At 38.5% G+C, this 21,894-nt stretch overlaps 1 protein-coding gene across 1 annotated transcript; it reads left to right on the forward strand.

Annotated features, from left to right (window-relative positions):
- The first annotated feature begins 12,978 nt into the window (after positions 1-12,978).
- On the forward strand, positions 12,979-20,675 carry LOC121900752 (regulator of G-protein signaling 8-like). The gene is made up of 4 exons (XM_042417279.1): positions 12,979-13,079; positions 13,953-14,014; positions 19,675-19,841; positions 20,423-20,675. Exons 1-4 carry the CDS (start codon positions 12,979-12,981, stop codon positions 20,615-20,617), a joined length of 525 nt encoding a protein of 174 aa, XP_042273213.1. The 3' UTR covers positions 20,618-20,675.
- The last annotated feature ends 1,219 nt before the right edge of the window (positions 20,676-21,894 follow it).

Below are 21,894 nucleotides of genomic sequence, written 5' to 3' on the forward strand. Positions count from 1 at the left end.
TTAGCAGTGAATCTCAGGGAGCTACAGCGTTAAAAACACAACATATCACATAAGAAAATAAAAAGAGTTGATGTGAAAAAGCTTTCCTGAATAAAAAGCTTTAACTGCTGGACACAAGATGTCTTCTACTTCACTGTAAAGTCCATTCTCAGAAGCTTCAAGTTTCCACATCACACTAGTGTAAGTTGAATGTTGGACCAGGTTTGGCTTCCAATACTAGTTGTGATGTCACAAATCATGCTCATAGGCCCGTCCCTTAAAATCAGATTTCCAATGAGCACAGAGAAACGTTCCACTTTCAGCAGATGAAAGTGAAAACAACCTTCTAGTGTCAAACTCTGCACATACATCATTCTGCACAATGAAGCCCAAACATCCAACTGTAGGAACAAGAACAAAACATACTGGAGGGGGAGTAAAAGGCAGCAGCAAACAGAAAAATCTTAAGCGTTGATTTAAAAGAACTAAAAGTTGGAGCAGATCTCAAGTTTTCTACGAGGTTTTTTTTTCAGATATGTGATGCATAAAAACTGAATGCTGCTTCTCCAGAGAGTAGATCTGATGAAAACTGTTGACAGGTCTGTGGTTTACGAAAAATAACCAAAACACAGATTCTGGCAACAAACATTGCTGTTGAAATTTTTAAAAAGACATTTTCAATGAACCAATATAAGGCAAAAATAAGCCAAATTCCCTTCACTACCATTATATTAAGATGGCAGCGGAAATATATTATATGAATATCTTGAAAAGAAAACTATCTGCATGTCTAGATACTATTGTTTTTTATATATTTTGCAAGCTGAACTGTGATTAATACAAAAGGTATGTAGATTCTGTTCTGAACTGTTTTACAGATAAATAGAGCTACAGCAGTATGTGACGAAGCATTTAAGCGAGCAGAACAGCACCTTTGTAGCTCTACAGTACAAGTCAGTGTGTGCTACATGCCAGCACAGTTGCAAATCTCTTACTGAAGAGAAATGCTTTTAGCAGACAGAGCAACGGGTCTAGGCGTGGAGCTGCTTTCTGCTATGCAAAATAAATCCCTGGAACAAACTGATTACATAAATGGTTAAAGGCAGAATGAGCGATAAGAGACATGCGCTCAGTCAGAAGCACTGAGCTGCTTAAGCTGAAAGCAACAAGGCGCCAAGGCGTCCTGATTTACAGGCCTAGATTAAAAAACCACTAGAGTACACCTGCCTTACAGGGTTCATCACACAAAGTGGTGAGGGTGACTGGCTGGATGTGCTAATCCATTGCAAATATTCAGAGTGTTTACAAACACATTTCTTCAGTAAGGATTGAAAAATTACTTCCAGGCTTCCTGCACCTGAATTCCACCAGTCTGTAAACTTTAACCCAAGCTTCAATATCGAAGATTTGCAGAAATGTGGGAATATTCCTTTTCCAGAATGCGCTAAGCCGATAAAGCTATGGTGTTTATCCAGATTTAACTAAATCTCAAAATTATAAAGAATCTGTAAGTGATGATGTCTCGGTGTCCTTATTCTGACACTACCCCAAACGAGAAATTCAGCTGGACCATAAAAAAGCCCATTCAGTCAGTCAGTCACATCCCATCAAGTTCAGATATAGCCTACAGTAGATGACAAGCTCTAATTTTATCACCAAGCGAAATGTTCTCCAGAAGCTAATGCAAGTCAGTAGTGTGCCCTTATCATCCTGACCACCCTTGGCACACATGTGCTTTTAATAGCCCTGTCCAGCCAGTGACAGGCAGATTTACTTCAGTGTAATCTGACATAGCTGTGAGTCAAATACTCGGCCAAAGATTGGGAAGCCTCGTTTGCCCTTCGTTTATGCCTAAAGTGAGTGAGAACGGTCAGAGATTCGAGAGTGCAGGCAGTTTTGAGAATTGGCTGTGATGAGAGCAAAGATGCATCTCAGGTGATTTATGCAGAATTTAAAGGCTCCATGAAATGAAAAATACATTTTCCAAGTTTTAATCCTGTGTCCCTGTTTAAATTTTTCATTTTTCTCTTGTTATATGCCAAATATATTTCAAAAATCAGTATTTTTACTGTATAACAGTTTCAAATGTTTGATGACTCATCCTGCATTCAGAGGCGTTTACAAAAGTTCATCCAATCAAATGTGACTTTGGGCGAGTAGCTAGCCACACCAGTCATATAAAACTGCACTTCACTGTTTGTGGGTCATAGTAGCTAACAGAGCAATATGGAGAGAGATAGGAAGAGATGTGTGTTTGGATATCAGTGGACAAACACTGGTGACAGGTGAGAGGGATGTGTGTGGAGCCAACAGTCCTCTGTGGCTCCGTTTCTTTCTGCAGCTCCGCTTAACTCTAAGACCCCAGCACATGTGGCCCAATCAAATACTGGGAAATAAGTCACAGTATAGAAGCTTAAGACGCTCTAACTTCCGTTTCATTGGGCCTTTAAGGACTTAAAGACTCATGCAGTATTGTGACAGTAGCTGTAAAGAGGTGATTGGGTTTCTAAATATACCACTGTTCTGAAACATTTTGCTATCAGTTGTGGTTGATTATCTAACAAACCAGATAGTTAAACCAGCCCTTATAAATATCTTTATATAAGGGTTAGGGTTGTTGGGGTTTGTAATGGATCATATGAGTGTAATCTGTGTGTAATGTAAAAGGGGTTATTCATAGTTCCAAACAGTAAGTCTCAGTAAGTTGTGTGCCTGATGCGCGTTCTCATCAGTTCGCATTGGGTCGTCTGCCCTCTTATTGGATAAACTGGCAGATTATGTCTAACAACAAAAATCTACTCAGATGGACGGTCTGTATTCTGATATCAATGTAGTATCTTTCATCAATAGATGCCCAAACGGGCTTACAAGGCACATTCTCAATTTCCATGTACATAGGTGTAAGACTAAATATACAACATATTGGAAAACATGAATAGTCTATTCTGTATGCCTTCATAAACTGATCTCATATGTATGCGTGTATTATTCAGTCTACTTTGCCTAAATCTCCAAGCCTTAGAAATAAAACTAGCCCGTAGTTTCCTGTACAACACTAACCACAATGTGGAGAGGAATCTACTTTATCAGGCTTTAACTGATCGTCCTGCAATAAAAACATGCAATTTGAAAACACCACATTATGACATGAGCTTGGTTTAGCATATTGCATTCATGCACACTTGAGTGACAAATGTTAATGAGAAAAACCTCAATTAATCTTTGTTAGCAGAGTCATTTGTTTATCAAGGATGATTAATTAATAATACATCTCAAGTCGCTTCCATCTTTTTTTTTTTTTTGAACTCATGTACTGAGCTTCTAATCGCTGGCTGTTCTCAAACCAGCTGCTTACATACTGCAAAGAGGCTTTATGACAGAAAGTAATCCAAACTGTCTAATTGGAGCCAAAAAAGACTACATTCCTTCATACGCTAAAACAGATAACAATCATGTGTAGTCCATACATGGTAAAAGAAAATTACATTTGTATTTAATTTTGTCAGATACTGTATTACTTTCATTTCTTGCAGTCATAATCATTACTGATATTTTCAGGAGTAGTTTTCATTTGTCTCCTGTGTGAGGTTTCAGAAAAGTCCAGGCTATAATATGCTGTCTTTCACCTGCAGCATGCTCAGGTTTCAGCACCCTGTGAGCATGAATACATAGAAAGCTGCCTCTCTCTTCCTACCTGGTTGTTACATAAAGTATTCATGTATTATTTTCATGTAGCCATTTCTCCAGTACACCACTTCATTTACCATCTTTCTGATTTCTGATTTAAAAATCATAATCACAATTACATGACTCACATCACTAGAGTTAGTACAAGTTCCAATTTTGACAAAAGCTTTTACAATAGATGTTTGTCGGTGCATTTCTGAAATACAAAAGTGGCAACAACACAACACCTGCTGAATAACATTAATCCAAATGAACATTAGTATACCTCAGTGAAGGGAGGATGAAATTATACAGATAGTAATATTTGTTGAGCAGATGGGAAAATGTTTTTTTTCAGCTTCCAAATATGCTACAGAGACAGATAATGTACCATGTCCCTGCAAGGCCTGAATAGTGCATTTCTATTATTTTGGAGATTAAATTATAAGCTGCTGAAGCTTGTGAAGTGGGTACAGATTAAGTTGATACAAAATAAATAGATAGAGGAGGGACTGCATGGGGAGGGGTGTGACATTAATCTAACCATACATGAGTGTACCTTTCTGAAGAGAAAGTAGATGAAAATAGTATCAGGGTGTTATGCGCTGAGCCCCCGGGCAGCTTTATCCCAAGCTGACCTATCAGACTGTTGAAGTGAGCAACGAGCTCAGGTGTCATCACAGGAGACCTGAAAGGACTGAGGGACTGTTGGAGTTATGGAATATGATTCATATGAAGGAACATGACTCACTGGCCCAAACTTTTAAGTCCATTACTCAGACTGAATGTTTTCTAGTATTCTATGTAAACTATGTAAATGAGTGTGGACAAAAAGTAGAAACACCTCACAGTGACGCAGCTCATTACTTTCAGTTTTTATACAATTGTCTTTTCTTAAATTTTGATTATTACAAAACCAGTAAAAATTCAACAGTGGAAAAGTTTATAAATCACTTTCTAAAAATACCTTTAGGGCACAAATATTCTAAACTGATGCTATTTTTTATTTAACTTTTAACAACAGGGGCCAAATGTATCAAATTCTGTGTAGATTCACAACTAAACACACAAAGACAGAAATGCACATGTACATTCCTGTTTGTCAGAATTTAACCCTCCTGTTGTCTTTCCGTCGACCATGCAACTTTTGTCCTCCCGGGTCAATTTTGACTCGGGAGGACAAAAGTCCACAGATGCTATAAATTTTGGTAAAACACCCGAAATTCAATGAAAGTACTGATCATTACTTTTACTTGCAAAGTGTGTGGTATGGAGCCATCCATGTGATTTTCAGGCAATTAGATGAAAGAAATCCATATTTGTGATATAAAAACATTTGAAAATGGGTCAAATTTGACCCGAGGACAACAGGAGGGTTAAAAAAAAGCTGTATGTATGCATGGTTCTGTTTTATGAATCTAAATCTTTACTGAATTTGGCTCACATGCACGGTTAGTCATAAATGCATGTAGACACACTCTTAACCATCTGTCTGGATATTTCTGCCTGTTCCACCACTTGTTAAACCTGTCAATGAAAGGATCAGTAAAGAAGAAGAAGCGCAATTTTACTGATTGTGACACATCAGTGAGGTTCTACAACAGCACAAGAGCAGCTATACATGCAAACATTACACCTAATTGTGCCTGTATCACACCCATAGTGTTAATTCATCACATATACCTGTAATCCATTATCTGCGGTGATATCTCAGGTAGTTTGTAGCACCAAAACAGACTTTAATAACTGCTGCTTCACAACAGAGGATAAAATGAATAACACAAAGAAATACAATTATGCTTCCAATGTAAACAAATCACACAATCAGTGAAATAACATAAAAAATATTTTATTTTTTCGATTCCGTCTCTCATTTTATTTTTCATCTTCACCTCATCATATCCACAGCTTGCTCTAAAAAAAACATGCCTGTTCTGAATTATGGATGAGGTGTGCCATTCTTGTCTCACATTCTTCTTTTATGAATATCTATTTGTGTGAGGAAATGGTGCATGCATGATTTTTTGTGCGTATACATTGTTTATACATCCGGCCCCAAGGTCTTTTGCATTTTCTCATAGTTTTTTTTTTCCACACTGTTTATTCCCAGAAGCATTTTCTGAGCTGTCTTTAACAAAACAGGACATTGTTTACTGTAAACAGCAATGACCTGAGTCCTCTGGCACCAGGAAACAACATGTAGGAACATAAAATCGCGGTTAAAAATCTGATTAAAACAATCCAGTTCTTTTAAAAATAACATTTGTGAATTTGTCCGTTAAAATTCTCAAGGGAAAATATTAGCCTCATGTACAATTTTTCTGCCTTTTGTGTTGTGTCTGTATCTCGCTTTTCTATAAATACACATAGGCACGAGGGAGAGTCGGAGTGAAGCAAGGAGGTGTTTGTAGTTGCATGCTTCTCTGGATTAGAGCAGCATATAGCAGCTCCTCGGGGCTGAGTGTGATGCGGACAGTCCCGTCCTGAAACCTACTTAAGCCAGCCAAGCAAAACAGAGGACAGAAATAGACCCAAAATCCGCCATGGTTCCTCCTTTCACTGTTGCTGATGGTGGCAACACATCAGCTGGTCTGACACACACTTCTGTGGGCAGTCAGGCTTCCGCTCTCAGGGCACAGGGTACACACAAATACACAAATGCAAACACACAAGTGCTGTACCACAGTTGTGCTCTTGTGACTCAAGTCCCAAATCTGACAAATTTGGCTGCAGAGAGGAGAGGGACATGCTCGGACTTGCCAAGACTGAATTGCTGTTCAGTCACTCTGGATCATTTGTCATCTGAGTCACAGTGCAGAAGTATCAGAACATCAGATGTTATCATCTTCTGACATTTTAAAATGATCAGATTACTTTTGATTTTATTTATTTTACTCACTATTGTGCTGCATTCATAAGATAGTAATTAAACCTCCAACTTGAAGGCTTCCCTTTTATTTACTGCAGCACTGATTCACTCAAAGATACTGGAAGATACACAATATGTGTCGCCTGTTTTATAGATTCCCTAGCATGTCTACTTCTGCAAATACTGTACATTTCTCAAATTACTTTGCTAAGTCCTGAGACTAATTTAAAAAAGGAAAAATCTACGAAACAGCACTATGCAAAGTTCAGCGGTTCTGCAGAGATAAGACAAGCAAATGACTGTTTTTGTGTTTGATAAATTGGAGGGGGTTAGCTAAACTGACAGTCAGAATGAATGAATTAATTAACAAGTTCATGAATTAATATTAATTATGGATGTTTCAGGGACAGTTTCTGTCTGGATCTGTGAGGCTGTAAGATATCGTGAAGGACTAAATGTTCAAGTTTGGGAAGTCAGAGTGGACATATTTGAAAGCAAGAAAGCGAATAAGCATATGAATAATAGTTGAACTATTCCTTTAAGCATTAATCAGTGCTATTCTACCAACCCAGCAAAATCCTCAGTGTTAAAGGATCTTTCTGTGTTTTGTCCATTTAACACAAATCATGTACTTTTAATTAATGCTATTAGTTTTTTCTATTATTATAATTTTGTTAGTTAGTTAGTGTTAGCAGTAGAAGTAGCCATAGTAGTAGGTGATGTGTGTATTGTATTGCAAATGTAGAATTCAAATTATCACAAGGACTAAGTTTTGTATATGAAATTATTGGCATAATGTAACACAAAACAGCATTGTTTAAAAATAGTATGATGTATGTTGGGAGACTGTTGCAGATTTAGGCCAAAAAAAACATGGTCTGCTATAATTGGATGCACCACAAAATGTCCAGATATCTGACTTGACAGTTGTTATTTTTACTTCCTCTCAGCAGGAAACGACAGCAGGGATGTGACCTGTGTACTTTAAAAGTTCTTCTTTTAACTTGAGAGATGACCTGACACACACTTGCTCTGTGTCTTTTCGCAGTAACGTCAACGTCTCTGCAAATATGTGCAGCTAGCCATCCATGCATATGTAATCACAGTGTGTAGCACAACACTGTCCAGACCGGGCAACTCCAAGAGAATGACATACATAACTCTCTATGGAAACAGACAGAAATTACCAAAATAAAAGCTCTGAATACTTTGCATGTCTAATCAGTAGACTATGATGAGCATATTCATTCGAATTGGCTGTGTGTGCATCAATCTAATCTATTCATTATTATACAAAGTCTGTTTCATAATCACTTTGCAGCATGTCAACTAATACTACATGCTGCTATAAAACTGCAGGATGTCTCCTGTCAGCATCCAGAAATGAGGACATGAAGGGAAATCTGAAAACCTGCATTGCACCAAGTTAGGTAACATCAAAGAAGATGTTCGAACACACACACACACACACACAGACACACACACATAACTTCCATGATCTAGATTTTTACTTCTTAATCCACCAGCCCCGACGGGCATCTCAGATACAGGAGGTCTAGCGGATGTTGCCTGTACTTTTAGATTCATGTAGATTTGAGACACTAGAGTGCTGTTGCTGTTTTTAGCCTTGTTCCTTCAGGAGCTGGGCTTGCTGCATGGCTGAATAGAACATGCACTGCTTCCTCCTGACTACATGGATTTGTGAGGGGATTTTTATAAATAGCTCAGCGGCAGCACGTGTCTGCACCATACTGCAGACGATGAATGCAGCTCATAACAGCCAGAGAGATACGGATTTGTCAAAGCAGAGAAGGGGAGACAGGGAGAGAGGGCATAACAGAAGGAGAGAGAGAGGTCTGTTAACATGTTACTGACAGTTTGGCACACAGCAAACTTATCTATGTCCAATTTAACTTGTCTGTGTCCCTCCTCATCAGCTTCACATGACGCTCTTTTCCTGCTGGAAAAAGGCGCATGCTGACACACATACAAATTCAACCATGATAAATTGTTGAATGTTGCTACTTCCAATATTTGTGGATTAAAGCTTCTGTTTTATGTGCCAAGTCTCAGTATCTGAATTTGCATATGCATGCCAAAAATAAATTCAGGCCCAGATTTGTTTACATTGAACTCAGACGCTAATTGCAGTCTGACAGGGATATATTGATGCACACACAACCTGCGTGAAATCCATTTTTTGGTTTTTTGGTTTTTTTCACCTGCTATATCTTATACAGTCCATGTTTGAAGGAAGAGGAGCTTAAAGGGCAGTGATGGAATTTGACTAAGATGGAGCTATCAACAAGAGCAAGAAACCCTGTCAACTAAAAATTAGGTCTTTACACTACTAAATGGTTTTTCCAGATACATTTTGGAGGAAATGTAACTGCTGCCTGAGTTGTGTTCACTGGCAATGTTTTTTTCCAGTCCATGAAGTGTTATGATCTTATACCACACAAAACAAAGAGATTGTAAAAGTGTATGGTGGGCACAGAAAGTGAAGGACTTTGACAATTGAGTACAGTCAGAAAAACACTTTTATTAAAGTCAGGGAAAGATTGAGGATTGGTCAAATATTGGAGCTTGTCCTCCTAAGAAAAACGACACAATAGGTCGTAATGTCAGTCATCAAAATTGACCTATTGTTACGTTTGAGTGACAGACGCCATCTAGCAGCTGTAGTAATTATGATGTAGAAGATGACATCTATACAAGGTGACAAATTTCAATATTCAGAGTAGGGGGTTCGGGTAGCTGGTTAGATCATAATGCACAAAAAGTGGACTTAGTGGACTTTGCTTCAGGAGACCACCGCTCACTTCCCGCTTCCAACTGCAAGTGTCACATTTCCAACCACGAGTCAGGACAGATTTTCAAAAACCGTAACTATGATTGTTGGGGTGTTTACTGTTGCCATGACGAAGGCTGCCTAACTTTAAAGTAGTACTAACTTTAACCCATACCAAGTTTTAAGTGATCATTTCAACCCAAACCCTGATCTTTCCCTAACCCTAACCAAGTGGTTTTGGTGCCCGAACCTAACCAGAGCTTAACCACAGCGTTGTCATATCATAAAACATAATGATGGAAAGCATAGACAAATGATGTTATCCTGCCGATTACTGCCGATAGAGGCACTAGGGTCAAACGACCTTTGTGGTCATTTAATTTGGAGGACTTGTAGAATACTGAAAAAGTAAACACATCCTGTCTTGTGTCACTGTTGACTTTTATAATATTTAAACAAGACGACAACCAAGTGCTTTGAGTTGCTCAAACATAACCATGAAAACATTAGTCATGCTCAGTTGCTGGAAATAGTAAGGAAACTTTGTCATTGATACTTCTGTTGGTATGTTCAATGTGAACATCTTACAATTTTGAAGGTGAATTAAAATTTTCCTTATTCTGTTGGTTAAAAAATGTATTATTTGCTATTGTAAATTAATCTTCTAAACACATTCAGGCTCTTTAGAGAAAGAATTCCATTACTTGTTCATAAGGCCCATCCTGAAGTTTACATTTTTTGCCTCCCTTGCAGCCTTTAAGAACAATGTTCTGTATTATTATTATTAGACAAAGTATTAGCGGTGTTGGCATTACATTACTTTCGTCATTGTGTGAGAGAAAGTCATCCAAACAACAATCTTTTGTAACCTTTCACAACTTTATGGAGGAATGTGATGAAAAACTTGACCCTCACTAGTGAACTTCGATCATAGTCATAGTCAATACGTAGTCTGCTACACTTAAAATATCTCTGGCCATTATTTTTTTCAGCCCTTTCTGAAAATAACTATTCATCAGCAAATGAAGTGCACCTTGAGATTATGACTCACATAAATGACACGCAAACTGCTCTTCCAGTCCAGTGCATCTCCAGCGCATAATGTCTGATATATAACATGGGTGTTTCTAGGGCAGATCACGTCATATCTACAGTGGTGCCAAAACAAGCTGCAAAGCCTTCAGTGTTTTGCTCCCTGACGTTTATTTTTGATGGAGTAGAAAAGCTTCTGAAAAAGCATTTAGACCATCAGCTCTCCATTAAAACCCAAACAAACGCTGCTCATGGCAGAGCGTGGCAGGTTTTGTTGATGGTTTTGCAAACTCATGTAGTCCTCTCTGGAAAAAACTAATATATTCACATCTATGATAATAACTCTTAATAGCAAAAGCAAACTGTCATCCAATGTTCTTTTACAGGCAATTTCAGACACCTGATTTTCCTCCAACCGAAACATAAATGCACATGCTGTCTCTCACGCACACACACATATAATACCTCAGAACAACCTGTCAGTGGTAGAGGACATAAAGTGAAATTTTAAAGAGCCCTGGCATTCTTGTGGTGGATGAAGCCCATTAATACCAGCGAATGTCTTTCGGTTTGGATAATGAACAGTACATTTCATACAATGTTCCCAATTCAAGGTCCAAGCATCAAAACAATCCACTGCTCCAACTCTGCTACTGCACAGATACCATCCAAGAGAAAGAAGTACTAAAAAAGAAATAGCGGCTTTTTAAGGTGAATGGCATGTATGAAAGGATAGCTGAGTGAATAAATAAATGTTTTAGTTATTCTCAAACTTGCCGTAGTCATTAATTACTGTGGAGACTTTCACATAATGGATCTGTCACAAAAGCCAAGATAGCATCATGTAAATGTAGCATTTTTACAAACCAAGAATGAAGAGAAAAACCACATGAAGAGATACCTTGTTTGAGGTTTTACGGGCCTTTTTCAGAATGTTTGGAATACTTATTTTTCTTGTTGGAATGGGACGACATTTTAATATTTTATTATCAATTCATACCTATGTATACCTCACGTTTCACAGTTATAATCAGTCAGATACTTTCTGCTTTCTTGTAAGAGGACAAGAAACTTAGATTTAATTTTAAAAAGGTACCCAGGAGTTGGGTGTTTTTTTATGTTTTGGGTTTTCTTTTTTTCTTTTTTTGTTGTTGTTGTTGTTTGTTTGTTTGTTTGCATCTGTACATGCCAGATACAGTATACTAACCAAACGGGGACCCATTCTCAAAAACATTGCTTCATCGCACTAATGGTGGTCAAAAACCTCACAGGATACCTTTAATAACACCACAAAGGAGAACTGGAAACAGAATATAATGATTACCTGTGTTACCTCTGTCATGACTCTCTACATTCAAGATTTTTCCAGAATGTATTAAGACAGATTGAGTTTTTTTGTCCATCCAGTGGTTTCCATATTTTTTTTTCAGTGAAATAGACCTACTTTTACAGACGTGTTTGGCCTTTGATGGAGCATCTTTACGACCATGCCCCATCTGGTGTGACCCATGTGTCCCTGAGGCAGAACACTGATGAAATAGCACATGACAGCGGAAGTGTACAAATAAGACGGGACAGACTGTGGCGGAAGATGGAGAGCGAATCTCAGTTTGAGAGATGTAAAAATCAGATCTAAAAAAAATTACATTTGTTTATTGCCAACAAAAAAGTGAAGCTAATTAGTTTTTTAATTATTTCATTTGTTCAGTTTTATCATACTTGCTGTTGCCATATTAGCTGAACACTAAATCTACAGAAGTAAGATACCTTGTTTTTCATACTTAACAAGAATGCAAAGTTTCCAGCATGCTGCTATATAACTCAGTCTCAGTCATGTAACGTTGTGTGCGAGGGTTTTCTCAAACTCTTCAATCTACAGTCGGGATGTGAAGCTGGGTATCAGGGATGTTTGGAGCTCCCTTCTGACTGAGGCAGAGCCACACCGAATCAGCTTTTTGCATATGGAGTTGCACCTGTTGTCTATGTCCAGTCCAGTCCTGTCCAGTCAGTTGGCCTTATCTCTCTGCATCTTGTTTCTTACAATCAGTTTATTCAGCAGGTCTCCCAACAACATTGAAGAACTTATAAATAATCTGAACATATAAAGGGGCAGCCTGACTGCACGAAGCCAAAACATACGATTAGCCACCTAAGCAACAGCTAAAACCAGCAGACAGCAGTGTTCTTAATGGTACTGAGCTTACAGTTAAAATGCATTTTGAAGTTGGTTTATCTGGAATTTCACTCAAAACACTGATGAATACAGGCATTCAGCATCATCTCTTTGATTATCTAGGGAGATTGACTGGGCATTTCTCCCCAGTTTGGCAGTTTCAAGCTTCGGTTCGAAGCAGTTTGGGCTCATATGCAGCTAAATAGTTGCTAATGTACAGAAGAAAGTTACTCTTTCGCTTTCCACATCTTGTCACAGCTTATGGTTGGTTTTCAACTGACAACCTGCTGATCCAAACATTGCTCAGAATATAATATCTTCATTCCACTATCTCTATGTCTCTAATGACATCCATACACATAAATCAAAATCTGCATACATGGAGGGTGTCCCTTCATTGACATAAGGTGTGAGGGCAGTCAAAGGAAAACAATAACTGTTCTGTGTTTCTTCAGCAGGATCAGCATCATGAAGACCAGACTAGGCTGTCTGTCCAACAAATCTGACTCCTACAGTGACTTCTCCGAGTTCCTGCCTCCTGCCCATGAAACCACAGCCAGGTGTCTGAAGTGAGTCTGCCAAAAAGTCCTGTTTCTACCTCTGTAGGACTACATACTGTATTTTTAACTAATTAAAAAGCAAACTGAAAGAAAATCTGGCTTTGCAATATTTTTAGTATGATTTTACTGCACTCCTATACACCAGCTATACAGGTTAAACTTTTCGTTGTTTTATACCAAATGGTCACATGATATAGTTTTATCTTATTATTGTTCTCTATATCAAAGTGAAAATGTCTGTATTGGAGCTGGAAGCAGCTTTCACAGCTTACAAGCCAATTACAAATGCAAGCCAATAGAGGAACATTTCTCTCAGTGTGATCAAATTGAATCGAACTGAGCGAATTGAATTTTAAATGCTTCAACCTTTAGCAGCCTAATGCCACAATGATATATTAAACACCACCAATAGTTCAAATGAGGTCAGTCATTAGACTTATCAATGCCTCGATTTGCACATATTTCCAAGTCAGACATTTCTCATCCATTACAACTCAACAAGATGCTCTAACTCATAGTCAGATTGTAAACTACACATGAAAAACATGTGGCAAAGGTTTATAAATTCTGTGACATTGTTATAGAGCTTTTACATTCACTCGAATGTGTTGAACAAATGCTCAATAGATAGGGAGCATTCAAATGTGAACGAAGGTCAGCTGTTGTTCTTCCTCTTCCTCTTGCTGTCATCCTTCTGTAAATGTAACCAGATATTACAATTACTTTACAGCCTTGAGCGGAAGAACCGCTGTGAGCACAGGATAAATCATACATTAAACTCAGCTGCCCTTCAATAATACATGCGGTGTTAAAAATGCATGAAAGCACAGTGGTTGGTTAGCATCTTACTTAGGCAGTTTTCTTTGGCTTTCTCTCCATCAGACTATCAACGGATGAGGTTGTTCAATGGTCTGAATCCTTTGATCACCTTCTCTCTCACAAATGTAAGTGGACATTTTCTAATTTTTAGTGACAATGGTCCCTTGCACACGAATCATGTGCAGCAAGCATCAAGAAAATTAAAGCTATGATGATGTAAAATATTCCCTTTGCTGTTTCTTTAATAGTTTCTATTTTTCACTCTGCACAGGCCACAAGTCCATTTTCTTAATCCAATCCCATCTTATGTAACGGTCTAATTTCTGTGTTGTGAGGACTCCTTACCTCATAATAAGTCACATACTTGTCTGTGACCTTCCCCTCTTGGACCAAACACACACTGGGAAAGAAAGACTCATTCACGCACATCCATCTGCACAAACAGGTCATGCATTTATTTTCGAACGGCTAACAAGTGATGTGACGTACGACCATTGACATCAAACTCACTTAACCGACAGATTAAGGAAAACACAAGTGTGTTCTCAGTCTGTCCACTTTATTTGTGAAATTTCATAATCAATTTCCCAGAGCCCAGTGTAACATCTTCAGATGTCTTGCTTCATTTAACCAACAACCCAAAACTGAAAAAAATATTAGATTTACAATGATATAAAACAGAGAAGAGCAGCAAATGTTCTCATAAGATAAGCTGGAGCCAGTAGATGTCTGGTGTCCTTGCTAAATTAATGCTTTAAATGATGACCTAATTGCCAAAACAGTTGATGAATTATTTTATGTCACCTGTAAGAAAACTCCACAGGGTCCTTTCCTGCCCTGTCCTTTCCAATCCTTTAAGGATTTTAATCATTTGCCTACTGATCCAGTCACTGCCAATCTTTTCTATTAAAATAATGTTAACAATGTTTGATTTTTAAATGGGGAAGTGAGTCAATCATCGCCAACAATATGAGTGATGTGACTGAAAATCTTACAGTCTTTGCTTTCCAGTTATCTTCATCAACCAATTTTCTTCACCTTTCCATGCAAATTGCTTCTGATGGCTGTCTCTTTGATTTCTGTTTTTTTTTTAAATATTTTTGGTAATGTCACATGCAAATTTGTCTTCTTGTAGGATTTGAGTAATTAACAACACAACCCTAATCACATCTGACTGCCAAAACCAAAAACCTGTGCATATTATATGGACATCTTATCTTTTTCTTCATTATTCTTTGTAGGTTTTGATGATCTTCAGTTATGTTCCCAGCTTAAGCAGAAAAGACAACAAAAAGAGGGTCCTCAGTAGTGTTTTTGTTTTGTCCTTAATAGCAGTTACGTTTTCCAAGCTTTGATTGAGCTTGCAAAACTAGGCTGCACAATTTTTCACACAGGTCTGTCATTCAAGCGATTAACTCCATCATATCAAACACAGTGCCAGTTAGGGTCAGACAGCTTTGACTGAAAGACAGCTATAAACATCCTGAACATTTTGTGTTCTTTTCAGCTCGAGGTTGTGACATAACATGCTGGTTTGACACATAACCATTAGAAAGCTAATGTTGCCCACGGAAAACATAAAGTTTGTTACAGATCCAAGAATAGAGCCTTCCCCAGGCAGAGAGAGCGTGATACACCTGCGTATCCTGTTTCAATTGACCAAGCATTAGAGAGGTGAATTACAACATGTACATGAAAACACACACAAATACATTACATAAGTAATGTCAAAGCTCTAGGAAAACAGTACTGGATGTACCCTTGATAGGATATTGTATTCACATAAGCTCGTCTGAAAGGAGGAATTGAATATCACACTTAGACCTGCCTTCATACGAGTATCATTATTGTCATTTTGCAGTGTGTTAAGCTGATTGTGCTTTTGCTGGGGGCCTGACCTGTGCACAGTGTCAGCTGTTACATGTCTTATGAGTGCAAGAACATTGGTTGACAAGCAGCAGTGCTGTGCTTTTCAAGCATATTGTATCAGGGTTGCATTTTAGCTGAGACTGTTATCCAGAGTGGCATGCAAACAAATCAAAATGTCAACGTTTCAGGAATTTAGCATAGCATGCATGTTTTGAGCTTGGCAACAATGTATTTTTTTAAATATCATGGCTATGTGATCACTCCAGAGTCTCCAATGTTTGCCTCTTGCCCCAGCTGCCCTGCAGTGTCCTTATTACTCCCAGCTGCTCCTAATTGCTGTGATGTATTTAGGCTTGAGTCTCTGTACAGTCTCCTGTCAGTTCATCAGCTTCCCTTGCTGTGCTTTAAATTTCTCAGCTAGATTTACTGAACTCCTGCTAAGTACCTGCTCTAGATTCTTGCCTTAAGGGGGAGCTATTATTCTTTTCCTTATTTTCAGTCATATATATAATGTTATAATGTCAGATGTTGATATTAAACATGGCCAACATGTTAAATAATGAGGTGTGAGTGCTGTGAGTGTTTTTCCATTATGCAACAGGACAAAATAAAATTAGTAGTTTACCTGTTGGAGGTGTGCTGGTCTTGTTGTGTTGACAGGTTTTTAGCACTGCTAATGAAGCTCTGCTAATTCGGTGAAACATATTTAATTTCCAATAAATTCTTCACAATAAAAGTCTCCCGTTATTTAGTCATTTAAAAGCTTTTAATATGAAGCAGTAAAGCAGGAAATGTTGGGTTTTCATCATCAGTAACTTAACACGACTGATACGGCTGCCCCTCGGCAGGCTTCAGGAAAGCTGGCTGATCAGAACAGAATAGGCTCATGGGAGGGGGGCCTTAAAGAGACAGGAGCTAAGACTGCCCATCAGAGACAGAGGCTGAACTGAGAGGCTGCATAATAGTCAATCAATCAGTCAATCAATCAATCAATCAGACTTTATTTGAATAGCACTTTTCATACAAGTAAAATGTAACACAAAGTGCTTCACACAATAAAACAATACCCCCCACCATACCCCCCATTCACACACAAAGCGGTAAATGACTTTGTAATTAACAAAGCACTCAATAATAACAACACTCAATAAAAACAGGAACTGAGTAAATGCTATCATAAATCTCATCGATATGCAATGAGGAAACTCCGGAGACAGGATTAGAAAATAAATAAATAAAAACTCCAAACAGTAGATCAAATGTAAATGAAAGGTTAACAGCATAAAATAAAACAATAAAATACTAAAATAGTAATAAAAGGATGCCTCACCATGGGTTTTTGTTCTGACTTTAGGGATAATTAAAAGGCCACTACCAGAAGACCTGACGGCCCAAATACACTGAAAGCCATAATTGACGTGCGTCATTTGATGCTCCTACGGTGCACTGCAGGCAACAGATTTGAAATGCCAACACCAAAGAACCAACACAGATTTGTCCTGTTGTTCTCTGTATTTACTGCCGCACTGTCTCTCTCTCTCTCTCTCTCTCTCTCTTGCTCGCTCCATCTCTCTCTTTTTCAGCTGCAAAAACGCACCTTTGGTCGTTAGGTCCTCATTTGACACTCGAAAATCAAAGCAAGGTTGGAGTAAGGCAGTTTGACGTGCTTCATAATGCTTTTGGTGTGAGTTTGGCCTTTAACACAATAGGTGTGCTTCAAAACGCACACGTCAGACACTTTCAGTGCCTTTAGGCCTTGAGAGGTCCAGAGGGTTCATAGGCTAAAAGCAGCTGATAAATAGGTAGGACCAAGACCATTAAGAGCTTTAGGATCTTAAACTCAATTCTGAAGCAAACGGATATCCAGTGCAGAGACTTTAAAATTGGTGTAATGTGTGCTGTCTTTCTGATCCTAGTTAACACACATGGAACAGAAAGAAACGCGTTACAATAGTCAATCCTGCAGGTAATAAAGGCGTGCATTAGTGACTCTGTGTTGGCTTCAGAGAGAAACAATCTCCCTCTGGCAATGTTCTTGAGATGATAAAATGCATTCTTAGTCATGTTTCTAATGTGAGTTTCAAAACTAAGATCTGAATCAAAGATAACCCCCAGGTTTTTTACTTGTTGACGGGGGTTCAATGCCAATGCTTGGAGTTTCGAATTGAGATTGTCTCTCTGAGCTTCAGTGCCAATAACCAAGTCTTCAGTTTTGTCCTGATTGAGCTGAAGAAAATTCTCTGCCATCCATAACTTGATATCTAAAATACATGGGAATGACATGGCAATGTAAAGCTATGTGTCATTAGCATAGCTATGGAAATTTATGCCGTGCCTCCTGATGACTTCCGTGTCAATCAACCTTTCCTTGCTGTCAGCTGGCACCTCCAAACTGCCTCAGTCTAACCTCCTCAGACACCTACCAAGCTACAGACCCCCAGCCCCCTCTCCTCTCCAGATGAACCATTGTTTAAGTTACCTTTAAGACCTCACCAGTCCAGTCTTGTCTTGTCTAAATCCAGTCAGATAATCCAGTGGGATTTGAAAAGGCTGCATGTACTTAAACAGAATTTTCTTGTAACGGAACATCTGCAACTCAGTTGAAAGCTTAAATACATGGCAGGTGAAATCTAACCGTTTAAAAGTTCAGGAGCTGCAAATCCCCTTACTACAAGGCAACCATCAAAATGTTGAAAGAACAAAAATAAACAGTGCAGCAAATGTCAGAAGAGAATAACCAGAATAACCATTAAATGCTTAGAATGGCTTGGAAATAATGTAACAGCTAGAGGGAAATAACATGTCTGATGATAAACGATTTGCTGGCTTATGTGATTGAAGAATATTTATTTTTGACTGGATCTGCGGCATTTTTTTAATCTTTTTTTTTTATTGTTTTATTTTTTTACAAAATTTTGTCTGCTCCCAAGGGACTCTCCATAGCCTGTTGTTCCCCTTCTCCTTTCCACAAAATTAGGTTGTACAAAACAGGCAATAAATGAAAAGTGCAAAGCAAGAATCGCCTTTGAAGTTCCTCTATACACATTACTCTACACATTACACACTGTGCTGTCTCTGTGTTATGGGTGTATAAATAGGTAGAGGGGTGTCTGCAATGAGGTGAATGAGTAAAGTTTTAGCTCAGTAGTCAGCGCAGTTGTGTATGATCTGGGAGATTCCAGTTCAAGACCCGGTGTGGGGACCTCCTTCTTAAGGTAGTTTACTCATGAAAACTTATTGTAACACTTTAATTTTCTAAAAACAAAAACTACATTTTTAAGCCTCTTTCCACTTTTATTTGAATACAAATACAAATAATTTTGCTGCCTCAACAAATATAGATACAAATACAAATACTGGACCCTCTGCACATCCCTATTGTACACTCATGAGTGTGTGTGTGTGTGTGTGTGTGTATCTATCTGTATGAGTAGTGTTGTTGCATATGCACAGATGGACCATCCCCTCTCCTCTGCCTAGCTTTATTAGGTAAACAGCAGACACGAGAATGGTTGAAATAACATGTCAACGTGACACAGGCCCATAGAAAAACATGCCCTTCCTCTGCGTTTTCATCAATGGGGAACACATTAATTGGTCACTTATCTTGACTGATAAAGACAGGAAAAAAAAAAAACTCTTTGTGGGAGGATTTTGTTCTGATTTGTTTGTGTTCCAATCATGACAGCCGTTTCCCGCTTCTGGGAAAAAAGAGTGCACACACTGGAAAAATATCAACATAGGATGAAGGGTATTATCACGTGTATCATATGATAAACCATATAAGAAGGAGTTCTCAGCTTCTATCCAGAAATAGGTGCTATGCTGCAATATCAATCATGTTTTGAAGTGTTTTTGTTGTTTTTACCCACTCACCCCACCCCCCCTTATCATCTGATTCATTTGTCCTTTCCAGATGGCCTGGCTGCCTTCCGGACATTTCTCAAGACAGAGTTCAGTGACGAGAATATTGAGTTTTGGATGGCCTGCGAGGACTACAAAAAAATCAAGAGCTCAACCAAGCTTGTGTCAAAAGCAAACAAGATCTTCAAGGAGTTCATTGATGTTCAGGCGCCAAGAGAGGTTTGTGTGGGTGGTTAGGTATTCGAGTGGCCACGTATTCTTCCCTTGACTTTAATGATGCTGGAAAACGTCTTTCACTGTTATCCCCACTTTATTAAATTCATTAAAAGGCTGGGCTGACAATTTTTACCACGGCTCTTTTGAGTCACTGTCCTCTAATGCTTAATTATCTTGCCTCAATTGTAATTCCCCTTGGATGAAAGTACATTTTTACAATTTTCCAAATGTCAAAATGTAAATGTACGACATTATTAAACTTTTACTCAGCCATGCTACTTTTTGTCTCATAAAGTAGAAGCTGCAAGTTCAAGTAGCCAATGATTGAGCTAGAACAAAGCAGTCCTCTGACCAGTGGAGAAGCAACAGACAGGCACTCAAATACGCACAAACCAACAGCATAATATTGGGTGGAATATCACTTTAAGAATGAGTGTTTGTTACGTTTATGGTTGTGTGGTGTGTTAGTGTGGATTTTATATTGTTCATACACCATGCTGCTGCATGTGATCATCTTAATGACTTTTAAACGAGTGGCCTTCCCCATATTTCGAAATGCATATTTGCATACTTTATCTTGGCAGGTAAACATTGACTACCGCACCAGGGAGAAGACCAAGCAGAGTCTGGAGGATCCCTCCCCAACCAGCCTCAACGAGGTCCAGGCTAAAGTCTACAGCCTCATGGAAAAAGACTCCTACCCACGATTCCTCAGGTCCAAAATGTACCAGGATATTGTCAACAGGACGCATGCACAAGGCCAACGGAGGTCTGTTTGACCAAATCTGATGACAACCACAATGGACATAAGACTGGACTTTAACTGTAAATCATTCATTAACCCTTTGACATCATCTATGAATACTGTGAATCTGCAAGGATGGGGTGACATGCTTGACTGTTTCCTTTGTCCACACCAGCTCCATGCATGCAATCCCTCTAGATAAGACGTGTCTTGGTGGACTGCACTGTACAGATAGGGAGATTGGATGACGATGGGATATTGTTTTACCTCTACTTAGTGCTGGGTGATATATCTGAAAATATCCTCACAATTAAAATTACCATATCGATAGCGATATTTATCACAATATACTGTATGTTATTATGTTACACTTCTTTCCAAAGGTATCAGTCTTATACCTTGTCTTTAAAACTTATACTCAAGGATCAAAATACAACAACCAGCTCTGTAACTGAAAATGTTTTGTCTGTTGCTTGCTTTCTTAGGTAATTTGTTTTTTGTCAAACTGTTTCCAAGATAAAGAATGAACTTTTAGGTTTGAGGTGACAATTGATTGAATATAATAATCAGCATAAACATTTCTCAATGTAAAAAAATCTGTTTTGGAGCGTTTATCGATGGATCCTCTAGTTGTGGCATTGTTTGGAAATGCTAACCGTTTAGCTGGTGTTAGCTCTCTTTGTTCAGACATGACTTATGCATTTATTACAGGCCATAAAAATTGAAATAATGTCAATGACTGACCTGCAGGAACATTTTTTTCAATATTTTCACCATCTTTATTGAACTTGTAGTCAACTGAAGTCCTCTCTCCACCATTCTCCATTGCCCATCATCCTACACTTTTCGCTTTGCCTCCCTTCCATACTCTACTCTCCATTCTTTCCATAGAAGTACAGTTGGCTGAGGAAAGGCTTGTAGAAAACAGGGCACTTCACCAAAAAAGTACTGAATGAATTATGTTTTGTCATCGAGAAAATATATATTGACATAATTATCGTTATCGCTTTATCGCCCAGCACTACCTTCACTTATCTTTAGTTCTTTGTGAAATAGCGACTGTAGTTTGTGTTTACAATGAACAATGAAGTAAGTGAACACTTAATATCTGAAACTGTGCCAAACTGGATTGCACTTAGGCGCTGTTTACACATGGCGTTAACATGCGTTTTGGATGATCCAATCACAAGTGGACAGCTCTAAGTACAGGTGTGAACACAACCAAGACGTATTGAGGACACACTGAGATCCGATTGCTCTGACCATATTTGGAGGTGGTCTTGGCCGCATGTGGCCACATTCCTCTAGCAG

Source organism: Thunnus maccoyii, chromosome 7 (genome assembly GCF_910596095.1).
Source record: "Thunnus maccoyii chromosome 7, fThuMac1.1, whole genome shotgun sequence".
Taxonomy (NCBI): domain Eukaryota; kingdom Metazoa; phylum Chordata; class Actinopteri; order Scombriformes; family Scombridae; genus Thunnus; species Thunnus maccoyii.

What these genes read in the sequence shown, in the direction of transcription:
- LOC121900752 (XM_042417279.1), top strand. Translation starts at nt 12,979, where the DNA reads ATGAAGACCAGACTAGGCTGTCTGTCCAACAAATCTGACTCCTACAGT. An exon ending in ACCACAGCCAGGTGTCTGAA is followed by an intron (nt 13,080 to 13,952) that starts GTGAGTCTGCCA and finishes TCTCTCCATCAG; the next exon opens with ACTATCAACGGATGAGGTTG. An exon ending in ATGTTCAGGCGCCAAGAGAG is followed by an intron (nt 19,842 to 20,422) that starts GTTTGTGTGGGT and finishes TTATCTTGGCAG; the next exon opens with GTAAACATTGACTACCGCAC.